General features: G+C 38.1%; 1 protein-coding gene across 1 annotated transcript in view; it reads left to right on the forward strand.

Annotated features, from left to right (window-relative positions):
* GDI2 (GDP dissociation inhibitor 2) overlaps positions 1–15,356 on the forward strand; it is a 28,803-nt gene that overhangs the window by 2,710 nt on the left and 10,737 nt on the right. The window contains exons 2-4 of the mRNA XM_052650501.1: positions 8,031–8,138; positions 11,088–11,187; positions 13,719–13,853. Of these exons, the coding sequence (XP_052506461.1) occupies positions 8,031–8,138; positions 11,088–11,187; positions 13,719–13,853 (343 nt within the window). The remainder of the gene's footprint in view (positions 1–8,030; positions 8,139–11,087; positions 11,188–13,718; positions 13,854–15,356) is intronic.

Here is a 15,356-nt window from a genome sequence, read left to right on the forward strand (position 1 = left end):
ATATTTTAAGGAACTGATGGCTTTCCCTTTAAAGACCCATAACTTTATTTTTTTGAGGTATAGTAAGTGAGGAATGTATTTGTAAATGTACTGAATCATAGAAGTGCCTTTTCAGAACCAGAGTCCTTAAAGCGTAGTTGGGAAGTACCACTTTCCCCAGGCAGCCGAAGCAGTTTAAAGACAGCACTGTTGAAAAGTTGAATTGATCTGGGGATTAAAGATTAATCAAAAGAACCATAATTTTTAGAAAAAAGCTTTCAAATGATATCACAGCTTCCTTAACAGACTAAGGAATGTAGTGAACACCTGATAAGATTTCACAAAGGGAGGGTTAATTACTGAGTACTGCTGTAACACAGTGGAGCCATTGAGACCTCCTGAGCTCTGTGGGAACTTTGGCCTTCTTACTAAGTCCTCTTAGACGGCTGGGCTTTGGTAGTTAGTTCTAGTCTACTTTTCCTTTTTTCCCTCTTTGCTTACTTTGATGGGTAGACTGGGGACCGTGGGCATCCTCTGACCACTAATTTGCTGTATCTGGTTGACTTTGGGCTTGGCAATGAATTCATGAATCTTAGAAATTGTGTGCTTAGTCTTAGAAATAGTAATACATAATAAAACAAGGGCAGCTAGCTCCACAGCTGCTTGGGCTTCCCAGCGGTATTTTGGGTTTTTTTCTGCATGGTGATTTTCTTAAGGAGCTGTGAATCAAAAAAGACACTTTAGTGATCTCTAACCAGGTTATTCTCAGCATTATTTGTTTAAAACATTGTTTTACATCTACTTTTCCTCTTCTCTCTGTATTAAAATTTGTGATGTCAAAGAGTTTTTGTACCTGATTTTAAAAAATCTTGAATTGCCTTTTGTATTTGCTCCTTGAAAATCTTTCCCATTGCTGTTAGAGTTCTGTGAACAAAGGACATTTTGTCCACTGCAGTAGTGATCACAGGACCAATATATGCAGTTGTCTTACATTTGAAAGGTATAAATACTGTGTAGGCAGTCTGTATTTTAAATCAGCCTCAAGTATACTGGTCCAGTAGAGTAGGAGTAAATCAGACATACGTCAGCATTTCTAGGTAGCAGTGAGACGTTGGTTGGAAAGACCACTAGGTGAACCTGTGGCTCACATGTCTATGGCCATTGTGCTGTTTATGGTCAATATTAAGCCAAGCACACCTGTCTGTGAGTAGCTTCTTGTCATATGAGGGGTACTATAATACGAGTTAATGTGAGAAAATGCTGTTAAGAGAGTTCAGTTCTCTCTGAGTTCAATTCTCAGGGGGAATTCTGATACTGGAATCAAAAACTTTCATAAAGAAGGAGGTATTTAAGTTGGCTTTAAAACATAATCAAGGTAGGGGAGGGGGTTTAGATGAAGGTAATCATAAGGTACAGACTTAAGTAAGTTACAAGCTAGTTAAGTACTAGGGATGTAATGTGTAACATGATAAAGAGACCACTGCTGTACATTATAAGTGGAAGCTGTTAGAATAAATCTTTAAGTATTGGAGAGGGTGACAGGCAAGAAGGCCAGGGAAAGGGAGGAAATAGCCTGCAAGTGTCAGACATTTTTATCTCTCTTAAGCGGCAGGAGGAAACAAAGTAGCAATATTTTTTTCCTTCTCTATACAAATTTAAAAGGAGGTTTCTCTTAAAATTCTGTGTTGCCATGACACCTGGTTTCACCTGAAGTTAACCAATGCCTTTTTCTTACGGAAATATTTATCTTAAGCTATGCTAATGTACTATACATTTACCCCAAACTTTGTCTTCAAGTCAGTTCCGCCTTTTGGCTCAGAACCCACTTAACAAACCAGTATGTTATACTCAGATATTGTTCCTCTAATCTATGTAAATGAAACTATTTGTGTGGTGATCTGCCCTTCTTCAAGATTCAAGTTAATCATTTTATGGCCCATGATGAACCATTTGGTGCCAAGATTATCCCAAAATGCACCTTATGGGTGAGGGGCCTGGTGCCATTCTGAGTTTTAAGACATTCCTTTCTTTCATTGACGGACTGCTAGTGACTATATAACATCCAGCTGAAGACTAGCAGGGGGGTACTCTTTGTGCTCCCTTCTGATGCCTATGTCAGAAGCTTTCTGTATCTCCTTTATACTTTAATAAAACTTTATTAGACAAAAGCTCTGAGTGATCAAGCCTCGTCTCTGGCCCCGGATTGAATTCTTCTCCTCCTCCTCTGGGGGCCAAGAATCCTGGCATCGTGATTCAACAATAACCTTTCATATTCTAATCACAAAGAAACATTTTTTCCTATTTGATATTGTGTCTACTTGAGGTGATGGATGTTCACTAAACCTACTGTGATATTCAAGATGTTTGTAATTCAAAGCATTATGCTTTACATCTTTACAGTGCTATAAATCAATTAGATCAATACTGGAGAAAAAAATACTGGTAAACTTTGAACACAAGGAATGATTTTTCTAGGCAGAGCAGTGTAAGTCAGTATTAGAAGAGAACCTGTGTTTAGGGGATGAGGGAGTTGGGAAGAATGCATGTCACCAAGGATGTTGAAGACAGTAGGCTCAAAAGTTTGAATTTCATCTTCTAGCCAGTAAGAGAGGATTTGAGCAGGAATGATATAATTAGAACCAAACTTCAAGATAAATTGGCTTTTGACAAATGTTTGAAGAAACATTCTGTTGAACACTGGCATTCATTTTTATTATGTTATTGCTGTAAGATGATGAACTGATTTTAAGTTTTCTGGTTAGTATATTTTTCTTATATTTCTAGAAAAGTAGCTTTCAAAAGGCACTTTTCTTTAACATGAGTTGTTAGGTACCTTGTTTTCCGGATCACATTTTTGTGTGCTTTTAGTTTCTGGTTTTCTTTTTTTTTTTTTTTTTCCCTTTATACCAGAAATTTAAAATGCAGGAGAATTTAGAGTGGTCATGGAGCTAGTTTGGTCACTTGGAAGTTGTATCAAAATATTATGTGTTCTGGTTCTATTCTCTTCAAGCCTAGGTTGCCCTTAAGTAGGAAGCGGCTGGGGTCGGGGTTGGGTGCAGTATAACTAATTGGTCCTTCCTGACCATCACCACACCCACACATCTACAGAGACTAGAATTTTGCTGCAGCTGAACTTTAACCATTTTGTTTAATCTGGTTACTTCTTTATGTAGGACAGCATGAAGATGCCATTATCATAAAGAACTTGGGTTCTGGGCCTGAGCCCAGTTTGGATGAATGACCCTGCTTGAGATTCCTGAGTGCATCTCATGAGTGCATGCATGCATTCATTCATTCACTTATGCATATTGAGTCCCTGACGTGCTCTCAGCCCTAAAAGTAAAAGATAAATAAGGCATAATAGCAAAAAGTAAATAAACCGAGAAAACAAAAACTTGGATTCTGAAGATGGTTTTTAGTTCTGGTTATTTTGGATGAGTCTCTATGTGTTCTCCTGGTTTGATCCCTGAGTGGGGAAGATCCCCTGGAGAAGGGAAAGGCTACCCACTCCAGTATTCTGGCCTGGAGGATTTCATGGACTGGATAGTTCATGGGGTCGCAAAGAGTCGGACACGACTGAGCAACTTTCATGTTCACATTTCAGGTCACTTTTGGGTGAGTTTGAAATTAAATGTGGAGCATTTTAGTTTTAAAACTGTGTTAACATCCATTCATATATGTTTCCTGATAAAAGTTACCAGTGTTCTTGACATAGATGTTGAACGGTCCTGGTTTTCTAGTGTGAAAAAAGGAAATTCATTTGGAGTAGTTTCTCTGACTTTGTACTTTGCTTGTTATTCTGTATTCACCAGGTAGTAGTAGTGAATTTTAATTTTGAATTGTTAATTTGGGAGGATATTAAAATTTTGGGATAATTAATATATACCCTATACTCAGATATGATTCATGTTTTATCAATGAATTAATGACTTCATGTTGTAAAATTTAAAGTATTACATTTGTGCTACTGTGTATTCTCTTGGCAGTGTAAAGCAATCTTTTGTTGATGGTTTAGTAGAATCAGTGAACCTGCAAATTTATTAATTAGCTTTTATCATGTTTTCTCCAAGGCTCTTTATTATTATTATTTTTTTAATTTATAGTTTTTTATTTTTTTAATTTTAAAATCTTTAATTCTTACATGTGTTCCCAAACATGAACTCTAAGGCTCTTTAAAGGCAATTAGTATCAGCTCTTTGGACTGCAGAATCTTTATATTATTGGGTCCTTTATTAGGCCTCAGTCTCCAGAGGTTGTTTTAGAGCCGTGGTCCAGGGAGTGGGTCATGCTTACTTGCAGTGGAGTGTGAAAAGTTATATATAGAAGCTCTGCAACACTCAAAAGTTGCTGCTCTGATTTTGCTTCCAAAAGTTGAACCATGAAGTCTGCTTTTGTCGACTGGAAATGTGACTGTTTGGTTTTCCTCTGTTGATGCTATTATCTGTTTCTGAGATTGTAAATATTACATCTACTTTCATATAATATGTTGAATCATATGTTAGTGCTGCTTTTGATTTTTAAGCAAGGGACTTGCTTTGGATAATACTGGAGTTAAATTTTACGGTTAAAATACCTTCAGTTCTGTTTATCAAGACGTCAGTTAAGAAAGTTAAAAGTCAATCTGTGGATGAAGATTTCTGCAGTACATGTAGCCAATAAAGCATTTAAAAATATCTAGAGTATATAAGGAATTTTTATAAAACAGTAAAAAAGAGAAAAGTCCTTTTAAAAATGAGCAAATAATATGAATAGACACTTAACACAAATGTTGGGCAAGATATGAAACAACAGGAACTTTCATATGTTGTTTGCACAAGTATGAATTGGTAGAACCATTTTGAAAAACTTTTTGGCAGTATTTTTACTCTCCTTGATACATATCTAACAAGTGCATGCATAAGAAAGACACTCTGAGAATGTTGATGGAGCATTATTTGTAACATCCCCAAACTGGAAACTATCCCAGTGTCCATCAGTAGTAGCATGGATGAGTCAGTTGTGGCATATCTGTAAGGAGTAGTCATTCAGTAGATTCCTGTGACTTTGTTACTGTAGTGTGGTCCCTGCTGCAACCCCTGAGAACTTACTAGAGATGCAGAAGGTTAGGCCTCACCTGAGACACATGGATTCAAAATGTATAGTCTAACATGATCCCTGGGTGTTTAATAATAGTTTGAGCAGCACTGCTTTCCTCGGGATTCCTGAGATTGACCCTGGAGCAGCAGTATCACCCTTACCTGGGAGCTGGTGAGAAGTGCGGACTCCCGTGCTCCATGACGACCTGCTGGCTCAGAAGCTCTGCGGGGGTGGGGGCCCTTGCAGTCTTTCAACAAGTGTCAGGGTGATGTGGGTGCAAAGTGAACTTTTAGAATCTGCTTCAGATTTACATTTCTAACAGATTCACGGTTGATGACCAAGTCAGGAGCATGCTGTGAGATCCCCTGCTTGTGGAGTTAGGCAAACCTGTGTAGGTCCACAAAGTCAGGTTGTGAGTTGTCAGGCCCTGTGGTTTTCGACACAGCTACAGTGCTGTTGTACACTGAAGGCAACCGGTATGGAAAGGAATGGCCATGGATGTAAGGGAGACTTCACTTACAAATACAGCCTGCAGGCTGGACTTGGCTCCTGTACTCGGGGACCCCTGCTGTATAGCAAGAGTAAGAAAATTTAGACTGCAAGTAAATCATGGATGTTGACTAAAAGATGTATACTACAAGATTCCATTTATTCAGAGTTCAGAAACTCTGGAAAAACAAATCTTTGCTCTTAAAAGTCATGAACGTGGCTGAGGCTGAGAAGTGATTGTGGCTAGAGGTGGCCTACTGGGGTACTCAAAATGTGTTGTTTCTTGATCCAAATATAAAAAGATGCACCCTCCTGTAGTAAAATTTGAACCTGATAGTAACTAATTTAAACTATTTAAAAATATTAAAATGAATAGTACATTATGGAGGAAAATTTGAAATGTGTATGAATTTTTTAAGATAAAGATTTTAGAGTCAGGCTGCTAGGGGGAAGAGATTGTTCCCTCTGTCTGGAGTCTTGGATAAATTTGAGATGCACTAGGATTTATCAAGTTACAGGGGATTACCTTTGTCCTTTAAAAAAAAAAAGTTATTATCACCTAAACTCTGGTATAATGGTTTTGAGTAAATGTGTATCCCATCTCTGTTTCTTCTCATTAATCCATTAATTGGATTCTTTCTTAACCTCTTTCCCCCCATCTTAATTTGATATGTCTCAGTATACTCATGCTTTATATACCTTTTTTTCTGAGAGTGATCGTTTAATTAATTGGATGGTTCCTGGATGCTTCATTTAGGGCTCTAGTTTTCAAACTCTTGGTCTCAGGATCTACTTACTCTTAAAAATTGAGGACCCTGATGAGCTTTTGTTTGTAAGAGTATCTCTCAATATTTATCCTATTAGAAATCAGTGTTGAGAAGTTAAAAATTTTTTATTAATTCACTTAAAGATAACAAAGATAAACTCATTATATGTTAATGTGAAAAACAATATTTTGAAGTATAACTGTTGCCTAAAACAAAAAAATGCCTTACCTGCTTCGGCGTTCAGTCTTTCATGGTTTTTGTCTTAGCTAAAGTATATGAAGAAAATTTGGCCTCCCTGGTGGCTCAGTGGTAAAGAATCTGCCTGCAGTGCAGGGAGACACAGGTTCAGTCCCTGGGTCAGGAAGATCCCCTGGAGGAGGGCACTTCAGTCTTCTTGCCTGGAGAATCCCATGGACAGAGGAGCCTGGCCGGCTACAGTCCATGGGGTCACAAAGAGTCTGACTCGACAGAAATGACTTAAGCATTCACACACATGAACAAAATCAGGCTTTAGACAGATGTGTAGTTGGAAGGAGGAGGAGTATTTTAATAGCCTTTCAGATTGTTGTGGCTATGCTTTGATTTATACCAAAACACAAGTGGCAAGTTTTTTTAAAGATTAATTTGCAATATGAAATTTGAAACCACATCAGTGAACATCAGATTAAAATTTGAATTCCACTTAGCCCGCTGTATGATTTTGTAACATCATTGGTCACTTGGAAAGTACTAGTTTACTAAGTTGCAGATCTTCTGAATTGTTGACACATTTCATTTTGCAATATCAAAAACTCATATTTGTTAATGTCACTGACCCTGAAGAGGGGCATGGCAACCCACTCCAGTATTCTTGCCTGGAGAATCCCATGGACAGAGGAGCCTTGTGGGCTACAGTCCGTGGGGTCGCAAAGAGTCAGACACGGCTGAAGTGACTTAGCATGGATGCATGCAGTGTCACTGATGTTGTCTGAAAGGATCTGACGTGCCCGTGGTATGGATAGAAGTTCCTAAAATTCAAATTTTCAATAAAGATTTTTGACTTTTGTTATTGGCAGCAACCACTATTAGTTAATTTTCCTTGACATTCATTTTTGTGAAAATGTCTGCCCAGTACTTAAGTCTGAGTAATCATAGTTTGTCAGTCAGTTATTTGTCCAAATAAAAATGATGATCCATGAAAAACATAGCTAGTTTAGCTTATAAGTCAGTCACCCAAAAGGCTTTCTTAGACCCAGCATTGCTTTATATATACTTCCCATTTGGCTACACAGGATATTTAAAAGATGGGTGTTTTAGGGTGTTGTTTAACAGAGGTGACTTTTTATGCTTCATCAAGGACAATTTTAAGTGAAACAGACCTTGTTTTTTTAAACTATGAGTGCCTTGTGGTGAAGAATATAATGACTGGTGCAGTTGGAGCCACTGGCTTCATTTTATCCACCATTGCTCTTGCAAATGTAACACAGTGGGAAAAAATGAATGATGTCTTAGTATTGTTAAGAAAATAGTTTTAACCTTGGGACCCAGAGGAGTCCAGTGACCACACTTTGAACTCTGGTTGTTTTAGGGGTTTGTCCTTAAAGTTACATCATACATTGCCTGTACAAAAAGCATTAATTACTAAAAGAATGTTTAATGACAGGCTTATTAAAAAAATTATGTTTGAAACATGCTATAGCACTTTTCCTTCCTTTGAAGATGTTTATCCTTTCCCTGTAGGAATGTATCCTGTCAGGTATAATGTCAGTGAATGGGAAGAAAGTTCTTCACATGGATAGAAACCCGTATTATGGAGGAGAGAGCGCATCTATAACACCGCTGGAAGATGTAAGTACTAGAGTGAATGAAGGTGCCTTTCGTGCGTCGAGTCTTTTCCTTGTGAATCTTTACTTTTTATGGATGGTTTCAGTTCTGTTTTTTTAAACAGATTATCTGTAGCGTCATAATTTTTGGGAGCTCCTCATTTGGGGCTTGTAGAAGAGATGTTCCATAGTCACCTCTGTTGCCATTCAGAGCAGGTACCTGTTGTCTCTTGGAGGTAATAGAGTGTAGACTGGTTGGGGTGCCTGGGGGCCACACCAGTGCTGATCACAGCCACTCAAAGATTTTATCCCTGTTTTTTCAGATGGCAGATAGTTTCTGTGGGCTTTCAATCAGAGAGATGGGCTGAGAGAACCCAGGTTATATGACTCCAAAGCTTAGTGCCCTTTTATTTTATTGAAATATAGTTGATTTACAATGTTGTGTTAAGTTATGCTGTATAGCAGAGTGATTCAGTTACACATATGTAGATATCCACGTGCACACATTCTTTTTCATATTTTCTTTAATTTTTGGCTGATCCCATGTTGTTGCAAATTTCATTAAATTTCAGCTGAGCTATTTACAATCCTAAAAGATGATGCTGTTAAAATGTTGCACTCGATATGCCAGCAATTTGGAAAACTTAGCAGTGGCCACAGGACTGAAAAAGGTCAGTTTTCATTCCAGTCCCAATGAAAGGCAATGCCAAAGAATATTCAAACTACTGTATAATTGCCCTCATTTCACATGCTAGCAAGGTAATGCTCAAAATCCTTCAAGCTATGCTTCAGTAGTATGAGAATCAAGAACTTCCAGATGTACAAGCTGGATTTAGAAAAGGCAGAGAAACCAGAGATCGAATCGCAAACATCCACTGGATCATAGAAAAAGCAAGAGAATTCCAGAAAAATATCTATTTCTGCTTCCTTGACTGTGCTAAAACCTTTGACTGTGTGGATCGCAACAAACTGTGGAAAATTCTTAGAGATGGGAATACCAGACCACTTTACCTGCCTCCTAAGAAACCTGTATGCAGGACAAGAAACAACAGTTAGAACTGGACACAGAACAACATTCCAAATTGGGAAAGGAGTACATCAAGGCTCTATGTTATCACCTGCCTTATTTAACTTATGTGCAGAGTATATCATGCAAAATTCTGGGCTAGATGAAGCACAAGCTGGAATCAAGATTGCTGGGAGAAATATCAATAACTTTAGATACGCAGATGGCATCACTTTGATGGCAGAAAGCAAAGAGGCCCTAAAGAACCTCTTGATGAAGGTGAAAGAGGAGAATGAAAAAGCTGACTTAATACTCAACATGCAGAAACTGAGGTCATGGCTTGTGGTCCTAACTTCATGGCGAATAGATGGGGAAAAAGTGGAAATAATGACAGATTTTATTTTCTTGAGCTCCAAAATCACTGGGGACAGTGACTGCAGCCACAAAATTAAGATGCTTGCTCCTTGGAAGAAAAGCTATGACAAACCTAGACAGCATATTAAAATCAGAGCCATCACTTTGCCGATAAAGGACCCTATAGTCAAAGCTATGTATTTTCCAGTAGTCACGTATGGATGTGAGAGTTGGACCGTAAAGAAGGCTGAGTGCCAAAGAATTGATGCTTTTTGAATTGTGATGCTAGAGAGTCCTTTGGACAGCAGGGAGATCAAACCAGTAATCTTACAGGAAATCAACTCTGGAAGAACTGATGCTGAAGCTGAAGCTCCAGTACTTTGGCCACCTGATGAAGAGCTGACTTGTTGGAAAAGACCCTGATGCTGGAAAAGATTGAGGGCAAGAGCAGAAGTTGGTGGCAGAATATGAGATGGTTCAGTAGCATCCCTGACTCATTGGACATGAGTTTGAGCAAACTCTGGGAGATAGTGAAGAACAGGGAATCCTGGCTTACTGCAGTTCATAGGGTTGCAAAGAGTCAGATATGACTTAACAACTAAACAATTAACAACATTTTTTATGGCTGCATAATACTCCATCATATATGTAAAGCATCTTCTTTATCCTTTCCTCTGTCGATGGACATTTGTTTCCATTCCTGGCTATTGTAAGTCATGGTATAAGGAACTTTGGGGTGAATGTATCCTTTCTAACCACGTTTTTCTGTGCTTCAATAGTGTGAGAATCTAGAACTTCAAATGTACAAGCTGGATTTAGAAAAGGCAGGAATGGGATTGCTGAACTTTATGGTAGTTATTTTTAGTTTTTTAAGGAACTTCCATACTGTTCTCCATAGTGGCCTTACCAATTTACATTCCTACCAGCAGTGTAGGAGGAATCCTTTTTCTCCACACCCTCTCCAGCATTTATTGTTTGTAGACTTACTGATAATGGCCATTCTGACCAGTGTGAGATGATACCTCACGTAGTTTTGATTTGCATTTCTCTGGTTGTTGACATCTTATCATGTGCATTTTGGCCATCTGTATGTCTTTGGAGAAATGTCTGTTCGTATCCTCTGTCCATTTTTTGATTGAGTTGTCCTGTTTTGTAATATATGTGAGAACTTGGGTTCCCCGCCCCGCCACCCTCACTTGGGGTTTTTATTGAATGAATATATACAAACTTTGTTTATTTTGTTCCACCTTAGCAATAGGATTCATGAGTTTGAGTGAATATTAAATTTTAAGTTGCAAGCTGCTTTTTATCTAGAGTCTCAAACTTTGCAGAACTAGTACTTCAGTAACAGTTTGTTCTGCATTCTTGCTAGTAAAGAGCTGACACACCACCTCTGCAATATTTATTTTACCATTTATTAGTTTAGTAATGTATTTAATTTATGGATGTGTTAGAATATTGCTAAGTGGCCTAACTGATTAAAAATGAAATGCCCTTTTTGTCCTTTACCTCATGTTGGTGGTATTTTGCTATATCAGAATCACTTCATCAAAAATAGTTGCATAATGAAAGTTAAATTTTGTCACATTATGGGTATTTTTGTTTTGGTTTTAGTTATACAAAAGATTTAAGATACCCGGAGCTCCACCAGCATCCATGGGCAGAGGAAGAGACTGGAATGTTGACTTAATCCCCAAGTTCCTTATGGCAAATGGTAAGGAATTCCAGCTTAACTTTGTGACAGGACATCGACTCCGATTTGAAAGTAGAAAGTAGCTGTTGACTCTTAAGAGAGTATTATTCCGGGTAGGTGGAAGTGGATTTTGTTGAATGGAACAGTATGGTGAGTAATAGGGTCCATTAAAGGCTTCAAGGGTCAGTATGTTAAGAATAGAGGGAGGAGGCACTGACTTACCAGTAATTCGTTTTGGAGAAACAGAATTATGCTCTGGCATCATACACGTCAAAACTGTGTTTGTAACAGACTTTGCTCTTGATACTTGGTGACAATCTGAGATAACTGGGCCTTCAGAAACATCCATTTTAATATTTTTCTAGTTTGTAGGCTTTCATTGTTATTTTTTCATTTTGATTGTTGATATTTTTAATTAGAGCAGCTAAGTATCTATAAATTGCTGTGATTTTAGCATCTTTTTCTAAGAGGTTAAAAAACTAAATTGTAGTCTATGTCCCATGAAAATGTTTGTGGCACCCTTTCCCCCTTGGAATTTGTGTTCTATAGTTTGTTTCAGTGGAAAGATCTTACTTGAATTTAATCTTGGATTTAAATAATTGAATTTTCTTGAGGTTAATTGTAAATACAAAAAGTTTATTACTTAAATAATTAAAATTAGAAAACAGATAAGCAGAAAGGAAATAAAATTTGCATAACCAAAATCTTACCATCTTGAAACATAGTTAATATTTTGGTGTATAATCCACCAGTTTCCCTCCCCTTCTCCCAGTTAACATCTTTTTCAATCATTATACTGTGAATGTTAGAGAGAGAGAGGGAGGGAAGAAGGGAGGGATGGAAGTGGGGTGGGATGGTGGGGGGATGGAAGAGATAAGTCTCATTGTCCACTCCAGGAAGTATAGCATGGGGATTCAGGCAGGGCTCTTTAAGACATTTCCTTTATATTGCCAAATTTTACTTTCGCCAGTAAATTGACTGCCGCTTCCCCAATACCTTTACCATGCCCAGATATGATTCATTTTAGGTTTTGTGAATTTTGTCATACTAAAAGATGGAATAATAGATTTTTAATATATATCTGCATACTGGAGGGTGAAATGATTTCTAGAGTTCATTGGCTTTCGTGCCCTTTATTGCTTTCTGCTTTGCACATTTTTCTATAGACATTTTTGTGTTTTTTTTTTATTAATGTGAAATAGCTCATTCTAAAGGCTGTTAAATGCCCTTTTAAAGTATGTTGAAAGTATCTTCAGAAAAGGCAATGGCAACCCACTCCAGTACTCTTGTCTGGAAAATCCCATGGATGGAGGAGCCTGGTAGGCTGCAGTCCATGGGGGCAGGAAGAGTTGGACACGTTTGAGCAACTTCACTTTCACTTTTCACTTTCATGCATTGGAGAAGGAAGTGGCAACCCACTCTAGTGTTCTTGCCTGGAGAATCCCAGGGACGGGGGAGCCTGGTAGGCTGCCGTCTATGGGGTCGCACAGAGTCGGACATGACTGACGTGACTTAGCAGAAGCAGCAGAAAGTATCTTTTTCCAGTTTGTCATTGGCCTTACATATAATTCTTGTGTTTTATTTCTGTACAAAAGCTTTTAGTTTTCATGCAGTCATTGGTTGATCATTCTGTTACTGGTTTTGATTTGAAAGGCTGTCTTAAAAATTTTAAATTCTGATAGCTATTTCTAATGGTATTATGGTTTCTTTTTTCCACTGTATAAATAAGTTCATCTGTTTTACCGAATGAATAAATTTTATTACTCCATTGCTTGAGAAGTAGGGATAGAAATTTGTTTTCAAATTGATCAGTTGTCTCTCAGCATCATATATCTTTTCTACTCTGATTAGGAAACTTTCATCATATATTAAATTCTTACATGTGAATCTCTGTTTTACACTGATTTATGGACCAATTAATTTACAGTATATTGAAACATCTGACTGCATAACGGTCTCCTCATTACTCTTCTTTATTCTCAAAAAATTTTTTTGATTGTCCTTATATGTTTATCCTTTCAAATGAGTTTTAAAATAGTTTTGTTTGGTTTCTCAAAGAAGTTTACTACTTCTAGTATACCAAAATTTCCTTTGGTTTATCCTAGATTTTTCTTGATCCAAAACTAGTGTTCATTTTAATATATATAAATTGACTTAGAAACTGAAAAACACAAATTCCTGGAAAACTTTGCCTGAGTTGCCTCTCTTTAATATGCAGTAGGAACCTTAAAGAAACCCAGACCTATTTGTAATAGTACTGTAATTCTAAACCTCATACTTCTAATAATTATTCTATAATTGTTACAAAAGCAGGTTGATAAAGTTATTCATCTTGAAGTTGTAACATTTGAAAAAAAGGCTAACTTTGCCAAACAGTAGGTCTGCATTCTGATTTTCCTATTAGAAATGGCTTTGGGGACTTTTGTAGGAGCTAATGGATGATGCAAAGAAAAAATTGGAAAGCCATTAGTATCAGTAAACTACTTTTTTTTCTGTTAACTTTTGAAAGTAGTAAGATGTAAATAACAGTTTGAATTATGTGACTCCTACAGGTCAGCTGGTTAAGATGCTGCTTTTTACGGAGGTCACTCGCTATCTGGATTTCAAAGTGACTGAAGGGAGCTTTGTTTATAAGGGAGGAAAGATCTACAAGGTACCTTCCACTGAAGCAGAAGCCCTGGCATCTAGTAAGTAATTTCATATTCACAGATATTAAAACTTTATAATGGAAAGGGATCTTAGGGATAAAATTCAAAGTCCCCTGCATTGGCCATGCCCCCACTCACCCAGTCAGCATAGTCATTGGATGTCTGTTATGTGCCAGACGTTATTCTTGGCAGTTGACAATATGTCCGTAAACAAGATGTTCAAAAGTGCCTCCCCCTCTGAAGCCTGGTGAGCTTTTATCTCGGAGCCTGTTGCTGGTGAAGCTGGGCGTCCTTGGGTCTAGCGTCTCTCTTCAGATGAATAATTCATATGCATTGCTGTCTCATGGAGTGTTTCCCGTGTGCTAGGCTCTGTGGGAGACGCTTCCCATTCTTACTGATTTGCGAAGCCTTCGTGAGGTAGGGTTTCCAGTTTATAGGTGAGAAACCTCAGGCCTGAAATGACGTAGGAAGTGAGAGGCATGAAGGCACGGGGACCCTGGTGGGCTGCTGCAGAGCCCGTGAGCTGATCGCCGTCTGTGCTGACTGCCAGTGCCTCTGTCCCACTTGCTGTCCTAGGGCCATGTCCGGTCCCTGGTACTGTGCCCATTCTCCAGCATCTCTGTTCCTAGGAGTTGCCAATGAGGATGGAGTGATTTTATTTCTTGCCCCAAATCACTTCCTCTACTGGCTCTTGAAAGGCTCCTAGTTAACATCTTCTGTTCTGAGTCTTATTAAATAGCAAACACCCCTAGAAATGACCTTCCTTCCTTTAAAGGTGATTTTGTTGCCATGAGGAATGAGCAGTTTGAGGAAGGATCAGTGTGTATCACTGAAGGGCAGATAAATTTTCTAAGTGCTCTAGGAGTTCAGAGGAGGGAAAGGTTTGCTTTTGGAGAACAGGAAAGTGCCAGTTAATTCTTCAGGAAATTTTTTGGCAGTTCCTCTAACTCCATTTATTTACTTCTTACTATTAGGGGAGAAGATATTGGGCCTAAAGTGTTGACAGACACGATAGCTAGAAAGCAGAAACTAGCACTAAGGGCAGGGCCTGGGTTGGGCGTGACAGGTGGTGAGGCAGGAGCTGCTCCTGCTAGAGTGGCCGGAGTCCTTGCTGTGAGCCTGGGTTAGAGGTCAGTCTTGTCAGTGACGCGCATCTGATGTAAATAAAGTGTCCTCATAGAAATCAGAGTCCAAGAGTTTGAGAATTCTTCTAAACACTGTTTGTGGTACAGTTTTTTTATTTAAAAGTTTTACGCTCTCTTGAGCTCTTAACCCATAGTAATAGCTTCAACCACCTCTTTAATTTAAAAAAAGTTGAAGGATTTAACCTTTTGAGTTTTATTTTTCCCTTTTGATTTACTATTTTCAAATAGGTAAAACAGTTACATGACTTGAAAGTCAAAGTTATATTAAAAGATATATTTAGGGTCTTGTTCTTACCTTTGCCATTCCATTCTTTCCACTTTGTTAGGTGGTCATTTTTACTTATTTCTGATTTATTCTCATGTTTATTTTTACAAAAATAAGCAAATGCATTTAATC

Source organism: Budorcas taxicolor, chromosome 13, assembly GCF_023091745.1.
Source record: "Budorcas taxicolor isolate Tak-1 chromosome 13, Takin1.1, whole genome shotgun sequence".
NCBI lineage: Eukaryota > Metazoa > Chordata > Mammalia > Artiodactyla > Bovidae > Budorcas > Budorcas taxicolor.